This window comes from Apus apus, chromosome 16 (assembly GCF_020740795.1).
Source record: "Apus apus isolate bApuApu2 chromosome 16, bApuApu2.pri.cur, whole genome shotgun sequence".
Taxonomy (NCBI): Eukaryota; Metazoa; Chordata; class Aves; order Apodiformes; family Apodidae; genus Apus; species Apus apus.
In genome coordinates, this window is record NC_067297.1 from 9,276,291 (window position 1) to 9,295,725 (window position 19,435).

Genomic DNA, 19,435 nt, shown 5'->3' on the forward strand with positions numbered 1-19,435 from the left:
GGGCAGTTGATTGCATCCAAAAGCCTCAGGCAAAGCAATACAAATACTGTGTATTGCATCAGGTCAGCAGACACAGTCAGCAATAGAAATGCTGTGGCCTGCTGTAGGACAGCCTGAGCCATTTCTGCCTTTTATAGTTATGAGGGAGACAGGAATATCTAAAATACAATAGGCCACGTATACAAGTATTGCATGTCACATATGCTGTTTATGAGCATATAGACACACGTGCATTAGCTTTGCTAATTTCATGCCCACACTGGGAGCTGAGTAGCTGGAATCTGCTTCTCCCTCAAGTCCTGACTTCCTTATAGCATTTAAATTAATCACCACACGATGTATCTTGAATAAGCTTCACTTTGATAATTGGATTCTTTTAGGTAATAAATGTAAACAGAGCGTGCACAGCAAGACCAGAATAGCCCCATTACACCATCACAATGGGAAGCATTTCATTTTAGAGCATAAAAATCTACCTTTCTAGAGGTATGTCGCCCTTCCTCAGTTCTGGGAGCTGGAATGATTCAGATAGCAATAAGCTCTTTTTTGCATACCTAGTGTTTTCATCATTGCTGACAAAACCATCCAGTGTATATTTGTGCTAGTTATTTGTACAGGTATTGCTAATAGCCCAGTGCTGGAATGTGTTACAGTTTCAAAGGCAAGCAGATGAGGGCTATTTACTCAACAATACGACCATTTCCAATGTATTAGGCAGTGATTAAAAAGCAGTTTTTTTACTGGTATTAAGAGTGAGAAAAAACCTGGTGGACATTGTGTCAGGGGTCCTGAATGTATGGCTTGTTTTTTCACGGAGAAGCTGGTGCTCCTGTCAGACCGCTGATAAATCAATGCGGTTGGCTGAATTGGTGCTTTTATCCCAGGTGTTCAGCTTTGTGGGGGTTGTGCCTGGCCTGTTCCCAGTCATCTGGAAAAAAAATAATATTGAAAATAGACTTATTGATTTTGCTAAACCACTCTTGTCTGTGTGAAATAAAAGCTTGAAAATATCTATTTACATTACAGTGTTGTCACAGAGTCTTGAGAGCAAATGCCATAAAGTATTTTCAGTCATCGCCAGGATGATTGGCAGCAATCACTTAATAACACCTAGCACTTCAGAAGTCTGGTTCTTTACAAAAACAAATGTCCTTTGCCTCAAGACATTTAAGGAAAGCTAGGAAAGCATATTCACCTGTTGTCTTATTTAAGAGTTTATTCCTCAAGCTTAAATGTAAAAGCAAAGCACCCTATCAAAAAGCCATCACCAGCAGACAAATACACTGCCAATGCTGCTTGAATGCATCAGATGAAGTCCATTACAACTGGTGGGAAAAGTCTTATTGAACCATACTCCAGAGTTCATAAACTTTGTTTTATTTTGATAGTTCACCAGAAAGCAGAATTTTGGCCTTTACTTTCAAAACAAATATTGTAGCTGCAACTTAATACTCGCTGATTCCACCTGTCTACACCATGCATTAGGGTAGCTGCTGAAAGGCATCCACGTGCCTTTCCAACAGAATTTACTGTGGAACACTTTCAAGTGTAATAGAGGGAAAAAATGAAAGGAGTGATACTCACAATGTCTGAATTGAAGGGTTTCACATTGATGTTGCGAGTTGAACTACTGGTAAGGGACCAGACTTTGGTTTTGTGCTTAAAGGCAGCTCTGACCTTTGGGAAAAAAAATGAAACCAGGTAGAAGATTTCTTTTGAGAAAGCTGTGTATATTTTCACAGGTGCAGCTTGTAATAATTTCTCCATTATCCTTCCTCCACGTTAACATCACTGTACTAAAAACCAACAAGGAATCCACCCCTACGTTCTTCTTTATGTTTTTGGACTTATGTTACAATTGAGCTTTACTTTTCAAGTACCCATACTTTAAATACAAAGCATTATATAACCTTGATTATGTCTCATTTCATTAGCAACATTTTCATGTTATCTGGGTTATCCTATCCTAGATATGACTGTATTACTATTTATCTTGTTAAAAAAAAAAAAAAAAAAAAAAAAAAAAGCAAAAAAACCCAAACTGAAGGGTATATACACATACATCCCCAGTATTTGCAGTCCTGGCTTGAAAGATTTAATAGGATGCTGTTATACTGATTTTCAGCAGCTCACTGGGACACTTTCACATTTTCCAACTCAATGTACAGCCTTAGGCTGGACCACAAGCTCCCACATTCAGGCAGACTCTCCCTGGAGCTCACAGAGCCCTGATGGTACCCAGAGGCCACGAGCACACAAGCTGGTTGCCAGCCTTTTGAAAACTGAAATTATTTTAAAATGCTGGAGAAACTCCCTATATAAGCAGAATTCTTCATCAAGGTGAAAATAATCAACTGCATAAAGAAAAGATGGGGAGACAAACATTCTTTAGGTATCAAGGATATCTGGCTGGTAGTGACTGACCACTGTTATGATAAAGAACAGCTTATCAGGAGGAGCATAGTCTGCAAAACACACATAGTAGCCTCTTCTTCTTCTACACTGGCATAGCCTCAGCTATTGTACTGGGTCCAGCATCCCAGGAAAAACAGGGATCAGCTGGAGGCAGCCCTGAAGAGAGCAGTGAGGATGAGCACAGGTCAAGCAAACACACATTATGAGAAGCCTGGGTTGCTTAATCAAAAGAGGAGACTGGGGGAACACAGGATAAGTCTTACAGTCTTCTCTTTCTTGAAGAGAGGAAGGGAATTATCTAGTCTTTACACATATAGTAGCTGCAATGGGAAATAAGAAGTTCAAAGTGCAGTAGGAAAGATGACAACTGCAATTTAAGAATGGCAATAATGAGGCTGGTGAGGTACAGAGCCCAATCACTGAGAGAGGTCAAGGGGCTTGGATGACACTGGCACATTGGGCACGTGCTGCAGGAGAAGCTGCTCAGGTCCCTGTCAGACCCATTCTCCTCTTCTTGACAATGTGTGTGCATTTCTAGTCCAGGCACACTGGGAATAAAGGTCTCTTTTTTTTACCCCACCACTGCAGGAAGTACCTGCAGATTTTGCTTTAGGGTATCTGAGTTTTACTTCTATATGGTAAGAACAAAATTCTCAAGAAGAGTTCTCACAGTGTAGCTGAAGAAGTGTTTTAGATATGCACAGCATATGATGGAGTCATTAAGACCAGCTCTCAAAAAATGACAGTTCACATTAGCTATATCTGAACTGGTTTTTAAGTATATAAAAATTCTGAAAAGTTTCTGAATTTAATTTCTCATGAGGTTCCTGGAAAAAATAGCAGCAATTTAAATATTTGTATTTGATGTAAGACACTTGAAGCTTGACAGCAGGAAGAAAGCTTTCTGAACCTAGGGGTGAATAGAATAAAGAAATATGTTTCCTCCTTACCTGTAGCCTGCCTGCTTAACTTTAGTTTCTTTCAATAAAGAACAAGAATTTCATAGTCGATCCTGAGCCTCCAAACTGATTGCAGCAAAGATCATATTAAGGCTCTAAGACTGAAAAGGCTGGCAAATATGAGTAAACAATAACATGTCCACGGAAGAGCTGGAGTGTTATTGTTGCACAGGAAGAAGGAGCAGGCTATGAGCAGAGCTACTCAGCAGCACCCAGAAGAGTGAGCTGTGGGAGAAGCAAAGCTATGTGGGTCTTCACTGGGCCGTGCTGCCTGCCAGTGTGCTGGAAATGCTTTGCATAAGAAATTCTGTTATCAGTATTAATTGTTGCTGAGCATTTTCTGCTATCTGCCATGGGAGGGGAGGATGCTGCAAGCTCCAGGCCCAGCACCACAAGCCCCATTTACATCAGCCTTGCCTTGGCTTTATTCCAGTTGCTCTGAGATGGCCTTAATGCAAAAAAGATGCCTCTTGGTCCACTATGAAAGCCTGAACTTCCTGCCAAGAAAAATACCTGCCAAATGTTCTACCCTGTTTGGTTTCCCATTGAGGATTGCCTGAACAGTGTCTGAAAATGTTTTCTGCTGAGAATAATATTTTTTTTTCTCTCTGGAACTGCAGATGTCACAAGGCCAGAGGCCCCCCTAGTGAGTCCTGCTCTCACTGTTTCAGCATCCCCCCCCCTTAGCAGCACAGCCCGTGCCCTGCTCAGCCCCTCCAGCCCTCAGGAGTGCTTATTTCCTTAGTCTCTTTTCTTTTTTTCTAAAGCCTTTCTTATGTTAAATAAAATAAATGTCAAGCCTGGCTGAAAATGCTGCAAGCCACCAAGTCACTAACAGTCATGTATTAAAGAACAAACAAATCAGTGGCATAGCAGGCAACAATACTGGAGAAAGTCTTGTTTTGCACCTATGTTACTGGAATTTGGTAACACCAAACTATTAACACCATTTGGTTACTTACCTCTGAATTCAGAAGACAGTGAAACAGGAACATGAAAAATCCCTGAAAAAAGATAAAAGGGAGAAGGGTGAAGAGTGATTGTGAAGAATCAAAGACTAATTCATTTCTCACAGTGTTGTCTAAAGCAGGTAATGGGTAGCTGGAGATCTACAGATACTGAGGAGTTGGCCAAACGGTGCCCCATGTTAACTGGAGAAACCTGTAGCACTGGGTTACTATGAGGCTCATCTGGACCTTTTTCTGTAAAACCACCTCCTAAACTTTGGAGTGCTAAAGCAGAAATCTGGCTGAAAAGAAGCAGGAATTCTATTTTTTCATGACAACAAGAGAACTTTTTGTCTATGCCTGAAAAGATAAAGGCAGAGGGAAATGTGCTTTGGGAATCAGGAGATCAATATTTTTCACATCAGAAAAGGTATTAGGATTAGGAAAATTTTCACAACAGAATTTTGCTATCTGGCTTTTTTGTCTAATGGAAAGCAAAAAGGTCCCATCCCATTAACTCCCAGAAAAATGCTGCTTTCTTTTGGGGAATATTCAGTCACATTTGTGGTTTATATTTTGGAGGAAAATTGGAAATTTTCTTATCAGCTATGGGGAGAACTCTGTTGCATTTTTATGTGACCATAGTGCTGTTTGTTCCTGAGACAACAAAGATCTTCAAGGAGTTCATTATTTCTTCCCCTTTGTAACTGTTACTGGGGAGAAAAATATAACACACCTATTTGTGCCTCTACTGAAATGTCTGCTCAAAGCTAAGCAGATGCTTGAATTCCTTCTTGGACAGAGCTATTTTTCTCGATTAGTGTACTAAGAAGATGCAGGTCTAGTTGCCTGCATGCCAGGGTCACATGCAGCATGAAGAATAGCTCCACATTTCTCCCTATGCCACATCTGTCCTACAAACTTCTGTTTGCTTTCATTTAGTCTCAGTAATGAAGCCTCAGTCTGAGAAACTGTTCTCTCCTGAATAATCTTGCCTGTGGCACACGGTGCTGGAAGAATCAATTTCACTGCTCAAGCTCAGTGTCTCATTTATTTAATTACTGCTGCTGGAAACATTATGGAGTGAGTAAAAAATTCTGTTCATAGAGAGGCTAAACAATTGCCAGCACTGTATGGTCAGCACAGACTTAAAAGACAGAGGAAGGAACATAACAAAAATCCAATAAACACAAGCATGTAAAAACATTAGTAATGGTCCACTTACTGGATCTAAGCAGAAGTTCAGTAGCCAGAAACTTTTCCACCAGGTACTTACTTGTAATGAATTGAAAACTGCAAATATATACTGAAATACTAATGCATGGGCATTGACAGCCAAAATCCCAAAGATCCATGAGCTTCCCAAGATTGGCAAGAGAACAGCAACAGCTTTAGCTGTTAGTCTGGAAGAGAAAACAAAAATAGGAAACGTGATGAGAGAGTTAAAGAAATTTCAGCCCTCACACCAGGGGGCTTATAAATTATACCCTGCCAGCAAGGCACTGTGTGTGTATGACTCTCTTCTCTGCCATAAAATTCTTTTAATGGGCAAGACTCTTAATTACTGAGTCCTCATCTATGAAATCTGGGATAACAGAACCTTGGTATCACATGGGATAAATAGAGATCCAGAGTCCGTAAAGGGGTGCAGGGAAAGAGATGGAGAGATGGTCATATATCTCCTGCAGTCATATCATCTTCAGTTTACAGTGAAACATCATTTTGTCAGTGAAGAGTCAAGTGTAAGAGTCAAAAACAGAGGGCAGAAACAGAACAAATGCACCATCACATGGAAGAATTAAATCCACTATACAGTGCATCAAAAATACATTTTCTCAGCACTCCAGCTGAGTCAAGACAAAACAGTATTTCTCTTATAGAAAGTTACTTGGGATTTTTAGTCTCCACAAATGGGAAGAAACATGATGTACTTCTGACAAATGCAAATCCTCTAACACCTCGGTGTTATTCTGCTACCATCCCGTTTTGTTCAGAGCTGATTCAGAGAAACCTATGTCAAATGTTGAAACAGCTTGTGTTTCTTGGAGGTAGCTGCTGATTTGAGTACACTCTGCTTAGCTTGGAGGATAGGCAGCTGAATACTGTGGACCAAATTTTATACAGAGTAAACCAAGGGACCCACAGAGAAAAGAAAGGCATAGCTTTTAGAATTGTAAGGTCAGTTGGGTCTTTTCAGTGCATTCATAGCCTTTGCCATTCAACATCAAGGAACTATGCACTTTCTACAAGGAGCTCATTTCCTACATCTGCAACAGGAATTAAGGGCAGCCAAACACTACAGAGCACTCAGGACCTTGTAGAAGAGGTACTGGCAATACCTGCATTCATTTTCTGCTTTGGCATAAGCATTGCTAATACCTCTCTGCAATATCTGCATATCACTCAGCCATTTCCAAGACAGTCAGGCACAACTGATGAAATTTAACTCACAAAGCTTACCTCATACAACTGTCTTCTCCTTAAGAAGTCCTCAGAGCATCATCTTGGATTCATGCTAATGAAGTGCTCTAAAGAATTGTACTTCAGTGTCTGCATATATCCTGTAATACTGACTTGAAGTTTTGCAGTAATAGCCCTACAGAGTTTCTAGTGTAATCACAGAAAAAATAGGAAGACAAGCTGATTACTCTAAATCCTTGCCAACAGATGCTGTGGATGTCTAAAAAGGATCCTATAAAATTCATGGAAGATAGTTCTGCTGTGGATTCCTAAATGTGAGAATTCAAATGCAGCTGCTTGTGCAGGAAATCCTTAATCTTTGGTGTCCTGAAAGTTGGGAGCATGCACCTGGAGAAAAATCAATCTGCTTGACCTTTATAGTGGGAATGCAAGGGTTGGATTGGACCCCCAGCCCATCTGGTTTAATTGGAGGTGGCAGTTCTTCTGTTCTTAGCCTAATCCATCTGGCTTTTTAATTAAAACAATAAACACCTCCACAGCTCGTTTTCACATCAATTCGACCTGGTAAAGGCAGGGCCAGCTCACCAACACTGGCATTGATGAGTCACCACACACCTTTTCCCAGTAAGTGTGATGCATCTAGTTCACAGCACTGGGCAACCCAAAAGCTTTCGCCATGTCTGCCCACTCTGAAATCACTCACATGTCGTCCCCTCCCAGGAATCCCACAGGGCAAAACATTCTTGCTGTCACGACACAACTAGACAGCCCAGTGCAGTTTTGCCTGTCAAGGATGAACAGACATTGAACCTTTGCACACCCAGGCACTGCCCACCCAGTGACAGTTATCGAAGGACAAACTCTTCCTCCTGAGTAGCTGAGTACAGTTTGGGTGGGACAAGACAGAAAGCACAAAGAAGGGACCTGTCCCCATTTGAAACATCCAGAACCAAGGAGACAGGCAGATCTAACCCGTACTTACCACAGCACTAAGAAACACATAACTCCCGTAGTAGCCCATGGGATTTAAGCTCATGCTTACAATTTAAAGTGCTTAAAATATTTCAGTGAATTTAGTCTATGGTACAATTATAAAGAAGCCAAGAGGGCAGTAAAGGGAACAGGGGCAGCGAGGCACTAAACATCAGTCCATGCTCACTAAAGGTACATTTTTCAGAGATCGGCAGATTTCTGTTTAGATAGAAACCTATGCAAGACAGAAAGCTGTTTTAGGGAGATTAATGTCTTACTTGTGCCATTTACCCCTGTGTAGAGATTAAAGCACAGGTTCAGGAGAGAAGTGCACAGAGCTGCATGACAAGAGACCACTTGTAATTACAATAAACATAAAACAAATGGGAATTTTGTACAACACAATTCAGCGAAGAAATCTTTTAATTAAACTTGGAAACAAGACATCTGGTTCATTTCAATGACCTGAGCACACACTTCATTATATCCTTGATTAAAATTTATGTTGAAGAACTGCATGAGTTTCAGGTTTATAGGGAAGTCTGGGACAGGGAAGAATCTGGAATCTTTTTTTTTTTCTTTTTTTTCCCTGTATTGATTCATATCTTTATGTCCTTGGCCATGAATAGTTCTGCACAATTCAATTTAATTCTGCAAAGAGTTTGTTCAGCCAGAAAATGAAGGAATACCTCAAAGCTTGAGCTCTGCTATTTAATTTAAAAAGCCATCTTAAAAGATACAATTGTAAAACAACTGATACAAGTTTCTTTTCATGAATCAAGGATGCTTTGGTTTTTTTTTCTCCATTAAGATTAAAGTTCATCACCTCAACTCAAACCCAACTCTCCACTGAGGAGCTACCAGCAGACCACGTCTTGCAACCAACTTTGTACAGAAAGACCTGCATAATCCTACGGAGCCTTTAACATCACAAATGCCTTACATGCATATATTTTTTAATCATGTATTAATAAAGACTGCTCACTATTAAGCACAGGGCTCAGCACATGTGCAGCTGAAATAGCTAAAAATGAGAACCAAATACAGACGTGAGATTTTTCATGCAAATGTATTAATGTGTCCTGCACAATCGTTTAGAAGGGCAGCCATGTGAGGGCGAAATTCATTTAAGACCATCTAGGGGTCAGCTCTGTAAGTGTGTCACTAAAACCTCATTAAGTCTATTTTTGCCTAATTATTACATAGCTTTCTATGCTTGCGTGCTCTGAATATCAACCTACATATGAACTTATTAGTTCAAGGTGTTTATGAGCTTTATTCACCAAAGTACTCAGATCTAGCCTTCTTTTATTTTCTTCCACTTACCCCTCCCCCTTCCCATCCTTATTTCATTTTGTCTTTGAACTTCAAAAAAGAAAAATTCTAAAAGTAAAATGCTGTGTCAGAACACCATTAAGGTGGCAAGGTTAAAAAAATCTTAGAAATACAAAAGTTAATGTTCCACTAGGCACATTAATTCCAACACACTGCACATACTTTATTTTTTTTGTTCCCATTTTTCTTAGCTACATGAATATTTTAGTAGATTAGTTCTAGTACACTAAGATACAGAGCACAATCAAATAGATGTTGTTTTTGGAGAAGGAATACTGCATTACTTAAACTATGCAACCTTAAAAAGAAGCCACTACCATCACTTGTGCTTTATATTGTCTATGAAATTGGTGACATGAAGAAGCAATACTTTGAGGCAGGTTTTACTTTGCAGATATTGAGGTCCAGCCCCAGCAAGAGTTCATAAAAGTTGCTAAAATCTTTCTTTGTCATTGTCCCCTAATGTGCCAGAAAAAGGAATGGTCATTGCCTTATAAAGGATCCTGTAAATTTCTCCTGCCTGCCCCTTCTCATGTTCTTGCCTTTGAAATGAGAAGCAACCTAACAGCCTGTTTCTCACACACACTTTTAAAGGCTCAGACACTGTTACTCTTTTGCAGCCTAATAGAGTTAGGTTGGTGAGCCCTTTTGTCTCTCTGCAGCTGTAGACACTGAATGATCACTCCTGGAATTAATTAATTAGGAACAAAGCAAAAACAGGACAACAGTTTTCTACTTCCTCTTGTCTCTTTTATGCCCTTATGGCATGGCCCTGTTATTACTTAAACAAATTCTGAAAAATACAAAAATATCCTGAGTCTGATTAACTTTTTATCTCCAGTGTATATGGCACAACCTTTGGGACATTACTGGCAGCACACAGCTTAACTATCAATTCAGTCTATGGTTAGGGTTGTTGCTCACTCTACCCCAACACTAATAATCTCCTCAGCTGGGCCGCAGAGTCTCCTGAAGCATGGCTCCCCAGGGAGCACTTTGCCATGACTTGATTTCATTCAGATCTGCATGGTTATTTATTGCAAAAACAGGCAGCAACTGCACAGTGCCCCATCCTCTGCCATCAGCTCTGCAGAGGCTGCTCTGCAGGCAGTGCTGGTCCCTCATCTACAGCCCCACTCACCTGCACACTCATGTAGGAATCTTGTTGCCAGAGGGAGCAGGGTGGAGACCTTTGAAAATCCTTAGAAAATGTACCTAATGTACATTTTGCAAGAACTGCATTAATTGTTAATCAAGCTGTCCATTTAACATGCACTCGCCCTTTAAAGCTCCTGTTGAAAAAAAGCAGGTTTCTTCCCTTTTCTGTTCTTACAGTTCAATTCTAATTCATGAGAAGTGAAACAGAGATCTTCCATGCCAAATTTCTTCTGTTGTCTGTGCTTGGTTGTTTTCATTTTAGCATTCACACCAGTGCAGGATTTGATGTATTCTGTCTACCTTGCTCAGTCAGGGATGGACTGTTCACCGGTGTTTCATCCCAGCTGAGCTCCTGAAGCATGCACTGATCCATCAATAGTGGAAGGGAAGATTTCAGAGTTGGATAATTATCATAGCTCTACTGAAGTCCCAGTGTGCAAGAAGTCCAGGTTTCAGCACCTCTGAGACATATTTTCATTACCAACATCATACAAAATCATTGCGTTGTTACTGAAGTTACTGGGAACATTTCTCCAAGAGCAGGGTTGGCCTTTTAGTTTTATTGTATTTACAATTGGTTTGGAACAGCTCTACTCAACTGAGGTTGCTCCTTCCCCTTATTTAATCTCTGCCCTTCTCTGCCATTGCCCTGAGCACACTGTCGATACAGAATGACTACACTGGCAGCTGCAGGAAAGAGATTTCACTGCTGGCAGAGAGAAAACTATCACTTCTGTGAAGGAGATCCCTAAATCACAAATCAATTATATTGGTCATATATGGAGCACTAAGCCTTTTAGGACTTCCGACATCCACTTTTCAGTCATGATGCCTGCTGAAGTAAGAATCTGGATTCAGATCCATAAGCCAAGATTATGAAATAATTGGAGGAAATACCAGGTAAAAAAAAAAAGGAAAAAACCTTCACCACAATTCACCAAAATTGTTACCCTGACAAATAGCCCTCTTAAGTGAAATTTCTCTCTTGTTTCTTAAAACCATTACTAGCCACTGTCAGCAACATCCTTTCTACTTTATACAAAAAATATTAAACCCACTAATACTTCAGACTAGTGCCAGGACAAGTTGAATTTAGCTTCAGTTTCCCATTTGTTACACGTAGCGTTCACTGGATTCTAAGCTGTCAGCTGGAGAGCTGCTGTGACACCACATGAAGCAATTCTGACTAGAAATGAAGATGTTTTTCATTCAAGTTCAGCAGTGCTTCCAACACACACCTTGTCTGCTCCATCTGACCAGCACTCAGGCTTTCGTTCTGCTGATGGCTGAGGAATGGCAGTTCTTTTGGCCACGGCACTCAGGGGTGCTGTGTGCTGCTGCTCACTTTGGTACCTTGTTCTCCAAGGAGCAAAACCAAGACTAAGCAGTTTAGGTGCTGAGTTGCCACTAACATCAAACAGCCAAATGGAAAAATACTGATAATAACTCATATTTTTTAGTGAACTAGGCAGTAAACAGCAAGGAAAACATACACAGCAGTCTCTGAGGATGATCCAAAACCAATGACATAATTTGGAGTCTACAGGATCAAGCTCCCTTTCACTCATTAAAAAACAACCAGCTCTCAGTAGATTCATGCACTGTGGGTGGGATAAGCAACTCAGGAGAGATGCCAAAGCACTGGTTTGATAGTCAAATCACTCAGGCTCCCCTGTAACAGCAATCAGTTTATTCCACACACTGCATGCAAGTGACATTGAGACTAGATGTTTGGGATTTTTTCAAAATGAAATTAATCTCTGAACTCTGCTAGACATCTTGATCTAACAGGTAGACCTCTAGTCTCAGAAAGGACAGGCCTGGATTTTAATTCTGCTCCTGTCACTAAGCATTAGCTCCTGCAAATTTGCTCCTACAAATATACGTGCACCTTGTCTTGGCGGTATAGACAATAAGGCTGATAGCACAAGAAATGCCTTTTAATTAACACATACACAGTTTCCAGTTCCTATTTCTAGTCACAACTATAATAAATTAAAAAAAAAAAAAAAAAAGACAAACCACTGGTAACTGCAGATGCCATTTCCCATTTTCCCCAATGTTATTTATCCTTTCAAAGTGATGTGGTGAAACAGAATAGGAAATATTTACAGACACTTCAGATTGTTGCTTTCTGCTGGGTGCCATTTATGATCCAGGGAACATGCTGCTAGTCAAAAGAATTGTAGCTATGAAAAAAATAATCTAGACTGCAACAGCAACTAAATTCAGATTGATTTTTATCATGTGAGTGGGAAGGGTTAGTAGTGTTAGTGTACAGGGAAGTAGTGTTACTACTTTCCTGTTATGCTCCATATACAGTACCCAGCCCTCTCACCACAGACCTTCACAAGAGGGCTGCCCAAGCAGTGCCACTTCTCCTAAATCTTTGCAAAACTGCCTTTGTTAGACACACTTGCCCACATTATAGGAGGCCTCGGCTCAAATCACTCTTCTCCCTAAGGAATTGCCCTTTTTTTCATAAGATTTTGACTCCTGCTTTGATGCTTATTCTCACCTACTGAGCCTGTTCCACTTACATTAAATAATCAAAGAGTCACTAAGTCAGGGATAGAAGGTCTAACTCCACAGATTAGACATGAGGCACTCCCTTGAGAGAGGAGAGTCCTACCTAATCCTCGATGTATTAATATTTCTTATTTTATATGAAATATTCCTTGGAGCAGGGACCAAAATCCAACTCCCATCAAGCCTGAAAAACTAATGGCCATGATCAGAAATGGGGGTACCTTAAGAATTTTAATGTTGAGAAGGAAAATCCAAGGACTGGCAGCACTGACCTCTGACTTCAGCACCTAGTCAGGGCTTTAGGAATCCGTGCCCTGCTAAGGTCTCCTGCAGCTCAAGTCTTATGTCACTGCCATCACTTCTTGATCCTAAAACCACTAAAGGAAAAAAAACTTCCCAAAGAAAGTACTAAGTACTTAATTAAAACATGTCCTTCTCCTTGTCTTTAATGCAAGCTATTAAAAGAATATAAAAAATTAAAACATGATGTCCTTGCAGGCTGCATTTTCAGTGGTCACCGTTTTCCCAGGGGAACTGAATTTGCAGCGGGATTTTTCTGTTCTCTTTCTAATGTCCCTTTCTCCAACAGCTTTTGACACTAATTCTCTCATTGCACTGCTGCTGAGACAGCATTCTGTGCTTCTTGATCCCCAAGCCCAAGGTTAGAGATAATTTTCCACTGAACTTTGCCATTGAGTCATCAAAGTAAATAAGAAGAGCTTGTTGTCACGGAATAAGAATGTTCTGCACCCAGCCAAGGAGTACTAATAATTGGGTTTGGATGAGGAGATAGAGCACCTGTACTGAGAGGCTTTGTTCTGCAAGAAACCCAGTTGTACATGTATTCATTCCCAAGAGACACCCCGAAGCTTCTCTGTTCTTAGTGAAGTTGTTTTTCAAAGGTGACTGGGAACTTTAGCTAGTGAACAATCTTGTTGCATATTTGTGCTTTAATCATCAAAACATCCTGTCTCTCTGTGCTTCCTTTCATGCTCTGCTTCTACTGAAGCATCACTTGAGCCTTGGATACAGCCCCAGTGCAACAGCATATGTTTTCTCTTTTCCCATAGCAACCTCTAAATGAACAAGCAGTATAAATATTTCCAGTTAGACAACCACCTAAAAAATCTGCTGAATACCATCATAGGCGAGCAATGACACAACCCTTTTGCACACAATAATTTAGAATAAATTCACAATCAGTGATGCATTTCGTTAAAATCCAGATAGACTAAAGAGCTGACTGTTGCAGTCACGTTAAATTTTTGGAAGTGAAAAATATGTGTCTGCTGAAAAGGTTTTTTGGAAGACTCCGGTAATGGGTGACAGAACCGATTTCCCAGCAGTTGGTATTGACAGCCATGACCAGAAGCCAAAATAATTAAATTTTCGAAAAACCATGGGGAAAACAAAAGCAGTTTAAAAGGAAAAGAACAATCCCTGATTCTTAGAATAGTGGAGAATTATTAATTTCTTGAACACAAATGCTTCACTTCTCTATTTCTTACAGTGTTTGGTTCTTCCTTAAAAGCTGATTCTAGAGTTACTTTAAAGGAAAAGGGAAAAGAGGGGGGCAAAAAAGACCATTAAAAATTACCCACTTCCACTGCAGGGGTTCTTTAATAGTCTCACAAAAGCAGATTGACTGGGAAGTCTGGGGGGATTAATTTGTTGTTTTAAAAAGAAAATCAATTGCAATGCTCTATAGGGTCAGGTCTTTTTTCTGTATCATGCTATTAAGGGCTGGTTTGTTTCCAAAGGTGAAGCAGCCCTCTTGCTTTTTTAGTTTGCACCTTACAGAGCAAGGATCCAAGAAAAGAGCAGCAATTTTTTTTTTCTCACAACCAGAAAAAAATCAACTATGCAAGAGGATTTGGTCTAATCCATATACGTTTTGCCACAAGCTAGTCCTGGATTGAAAAAGGTTCAGGTATTACTTCTGTTTCTAGGTCACACAGAGATATCAAATAATTGTTTGCCAAATATGACCATGAAGTTAATTATAGGTGCACCATATTAATAGGATAATCTAACCATGGCTGCTCTGGACAGTCCACGTACAGATGTTCCTTCAGACTTCCCCCCCCAGCTCTAACCAGGAGCTAGTCCCTAGCTCTGCCTGTGAGTCAGCCCAGGAGAAGGAATTTGTTACGACAGCTTATTCCCAGAAAACCCATTACCTGTCTCTTCCAAGGACAAGGCAATGAAAATGTCCCAAAGGGCTAGATCCTGCCTGTGGGTGCCAGATGGATCAGGCTGGATGCCATCTACTTTCCCCCAACATTTGCACCTAATTATTTCTTCCACTACAGTCTCTATTGTTTTATCCACTTTCAAAGCTCCCAGTGCAGGATCTATTCCATCTTATGGCAGCTTTCTCTAGAGACTATCCCTGGGCATACTGTCAGTGTGAGGCATGAATCTACATTAGCCCAACACTTGCTATTTTTTTTATTTCATCATGTGGTGAAAATCTTTGTTTTCCCAACAGCAAACTGAGATGGCAGACCCAGTGCTAATAAGGAGGGACTGTCACATTACAGACATTATGAAAAGGATCTCACAGTGTTCACTTTTCCTTACATAAGAGGAGGTTTTAGCGAGGAACTCACATGACTGGAATACTGATATGAAAGGGCACAGCTTGTTCAGAAAGGACAGGCAGGGAAAAAGAAAAGGTGTATAAAAAATATAGATCTGCTCAGAAGCTATAGGCAGACAGACCTTTCGAAAGTTTCTGTGTAAAAATAAAGGCAAAGGAAATGGGAACAGTAGGGCACTGTGTGCCTGTTTTGGCTTGCCAAACCAGAAGGCTAATGTGGATGGGGCCTTTTATTTTTCCCTAAACATCGCAAGAGTTGTTCAGAGCACAGGATTAGGTGTTATCATAGAGCTAGTTTCATTCAATTAATTGTAATAATAATGAAATACAGTTTATAAAACTGGTTTTTAAGACATAAAACTGCAGTCAGTGATGTAACCCCATTGTAGTTTGTTTTGTTGCTTGTTTTATTTTTGTTTACCCTGGGATGTCAAACCTGGAATATGATACCTTAAAAAATATGAAGTAGCCCCTACTTCATGCTTTGTCGTGGTGATACCTCACACTGAGGTCTGGGTATCAGCTTTCAAGAGCAGTGTGCTTTTCTAGGAACACCAGAGGCAAGCAACAAAAATGATTGGTACTAGAAAAACTGGCCTGTCAAAAATGGGACAGCTTTTGAATACGTAAGTTTACAGGAAAAGAAAGAATCTTGTCAATGCCCACTACAGAAGGACAGGCTCCTGTTTGTCCTTCCTTAAAGTACCCAAGTGCATCAAGCCTTTTAAGAGAAGCCATTAGGAAAGCAACTTCTGAGCTAGCTACAGCCTGCAGAGACTCAAACTGCCATCACCAGAGGCTTTTACCAGTATAAGGGATTGTGTTTTACACACAATTCAAAATGTTCAGGTGCAATTACACAGCCAGTTGCCACCATTTAGCTGACGTGTGGCAATGAACTTCATAGCTTGGTAGTTCTGTGTGCCTGGGAACACCCAGAAAAAGCAGCCTCACAGAGATGGGGTCTATTGGAAATCTGTGGGTTTGTCAAATATTTCTGGCGTTCAGCTTGAAGTCAGTAGGGCTCACAGCTTAATTTAGGAAGACAAAGTAACAATCACATCAACCCATACACAAAATTTCTGTGGAATAACATTCACCCTGCACAGAGCTGAAATCTGAAAATGATCTTTTGACTTAGACAGTCTCATTGACCCTTAATTATGCAATGATATCAACAGAAAGATCAGTCTCCCATTTCCATGGCAACGGTACCAGTGAACAGCAAAGCTATCAAGGTCAGGCATATAAACTGAGAAAGAAAAGTCATTTTCTGTGTAATGGTTCATATGAGCTTTAACTGCAGCAGTGGCAAATAAATAGCCATATCCTTGCTTGATCACCTGTCTCAAATGTACATAAGTGAAAGAAAAGAATTGCTGGAGCACATGTACAATCACACTGCCTTCCTGGCTGGTTTCTAAGAACTGCTGGTGGCTGCTGCTTGGGAGGATAACCCAAACTGCAGAGCAGCATTCAGCTACATAATGCTGGGATGTGAAGAACTTGGTTTCTTATTAAGCTGACACTAAAGAAGCCAGGCAACATATGGTTTTTATTGTGTTTATCAAAGTTCATGTCACAGCTGATGCTGTATTCCTTGCAGAAAAGCCCAGGCAGGAGGGGGAGGGAATAATTAAAAAAAAAAAAAAAAATCTAATTTGTGAAAACCAAAAAGCTTTACTAACTGGTTCAATTCCTGCCCTCTCCCAAGGATCTGCTTGCAAATGGAAAATATATGGAAAAATCTGCATACTTCCCTAGTAACCTCCTTGTAGCCTCCAGGCTCTGTCATGCCAGGCTTCAGTCCCCTCCTCTTTCTTCCCTCACCCCTTTGCCATATCAGGAAGTCTCCAGGAGCAGGAGGTGACAGGCTGCCAGCCACCTGTCCCCTGGGGTGCAGGCTGGCCACGGGGCACATGGCTGCTGGGGACCTGCCCCAGTGCCACTATTTGTGTCTGAGGCTCTTCTGGCTTTTTGGAACCACCTCTAGTCCTTTGCTTCAGCAAAATGGTTGTCTGATTCTCTGTACTGTGGGCTGAGACAAGAGCTCATGACAAGCTCCTTTATGCAGATCCACACAAATTTATGTCTGTCTTTTTGCTGCTTACTTTTTTGCTCAAGTTATCTGAATTTTTACTATCTCTACCCACATGAGAACACCCAAGGCTTCTTTGTTCTGTTACTGTATTCAGATATTCCTTAGTTTTTTAATAGCCTTTTTAAAATAAGGGAATTATCTTGGGAGGGTGGCTGGGGAAGCTACATGTGACTCACTGGGGATAACAAACCCAGCAGAGCTAAAGAACATGGCTCTTCGTGGGGTGATTACAGAACCTCACTGCTACTCCTGAGTCCATCATGCTTTCAGTTATCATCTCACTTAACTGTCTGTTTGATTATTCCTAATATTGTTCCAAAAGAAAAGTCTGTTTTATTCAGTTTCTGTCACTAAAATATTTGCTTCTGCCTCACATCTCTTTCAATTTCTATTTCCAAAACACCTCTTTAGTTTATGACATTATTAGTTACCTGAAGCTAGTATCTAAAACTTTAAAAGGACTTTTGATTCTAAAATAGGATCTTTATTGTCATTACCCAGATTTTTCATTTATTTATTTTTTATTTTTTGCAAGAGCATTGTCAGGAAAATATGTAAATCACACTTAGAGGAAGCTGTGTCAGACTGGGCCGTGATTTACAAGGTTGCCTGGAGCTCTGCACAAGGTGCATGTTTAAATAAGCATTTACTTTATGTGATGGAATAACTATAATATTTGTCTTATTAATCTGCATAAAGCTGACAGAGTTCTAGGATTATAAATTGGACCAAGGATGTAAATGCAGCAGTTCAAGCAAACTCCTGAAATTATTGCTCTTCACAGTGAATTGCACCATTCCATGATGAATGACCAGCATTTAATTGTTACTCAGGTATCAGGCATAAAGCTGTGGCTCAGCACTGTGCTTCTCCTGCCCGTGTTCTCATGGCTTCAGATATTAAAAGATTGAAAATGAAAAACAATCAGGATTTTTTTTTAAGATAAGAATGTGAACATTTAAGCTCTTTCTCACTGTATATTTTTAAAATGTGACACCTTCTGTGGTTATAATTCTAAAGCAAAGAGACATGCTATTCCCTAGACACCTTTGGAGAAAGAGGGGAGGCACCAGCACACCTGCTTTTTTCCCATATATCCCAATACCAAACCACTAGCACCTCGCTGACCCTACTCGTCTGTATGCTGGCACCTTGTATACCACAGAAGACTATCAGGACTGATCCAACCTCAGGCATGGGGCCAGCAGAGAGTTTTGTTTTCATTAGATGCCCTATAAATCCTGGTTTGACTTAAGGAGCTCCCCCCCTCAAGATGCACCCTCAAGCTCCTGCAGGAAACTGCTTCCACCTGCAGCAACTGCTCTTCGCACCTATCAGGGACTGATAGTGTAGAATCAAGAAATCAAATCAACCATAGATCAATAAGCACTCCAGAGGCTTCTAGACTAAAGATGAGAAATAGCTGAAGGATGGCTTGGTATGACCCCTTCTCTCATACTCTTCCAATCCATTACTGCTTCTGTTGTGCTAAGAGCAAGGTTTCATCACATGGATTTAATAACCAAGTTTTAATAAACCTCATTCTGCCCTGATATTCAGATATCAAAACAATCATGCCTAAGCACCTCTAATGAAAAGTATTGTATTTTTGTACTCAGATAATCCAGCACCTCTTAAACATCAGGGTTTCCTCATATATTTTATTCCTGTGTGTCGTGTCTTGCTGCCCTTCTTAACACAAGAAAGAACTAGGCGCATGAGTATCAGAGCTGCTTCTTTCCTTAGAACTCAGAAACAACAGGCCCTGGTCAACCTGAAGCAGTAAATCCTGTTTAAGGAGAAACGACAGATGGAAAACAACTCCCACAAAGGACGATTTTGGTTCAGAAGGAGACAAGAGGAAAAAAAAAAAAGCTGTGGAAAGGCTCACAATATCATCTTCTCCAGTTCAGACACAAGCAGGATCAGTTGTCACTCCTGGCAGCAGAATTATCCCTGGCAGACATTTGCACAATCACTTCTGAAAGCCATTCAA

General features: G+C 40.5%; 1 protein-coding gene across 2 annotated transcripts in view; it reads right to left on the bottom strand.

Moving 5' to 3' along the window:
* Positions 1-343: 343 nt before the first annotated feature.
* ADGRD1 (adhesion G protein-coupled receptor D1) overlaps positions 344-19,435 on the bottom strand; it is a 135,235-nt gene continuing 116,143 nt past the window's right edge. For both annotated transcript variants that reach the window (XM_051634361.1, XM_051634360.1), the window contains 4 exons: positions 5,598-5,724; positions 4,337-4,378; positions 1,585-1,677; positions 344-928 (listed from right to left, as the gene is read on the bottom strand). In XM_051634361.1, coding sequence (XP_051490321.1) covers positions 833-928; positions 1,585-1,677; positions 4,337-4,378; positions 5,598-5,724 — 358 coding nt within the window. In that variant the 3' untranslated portion in view covers positions 344-832. The remainder of the gene's footprint in view (positions 929-1,584; positions 1,678-4,336; positions 4,379-5,597; positions 5,725-19,435) is intronic.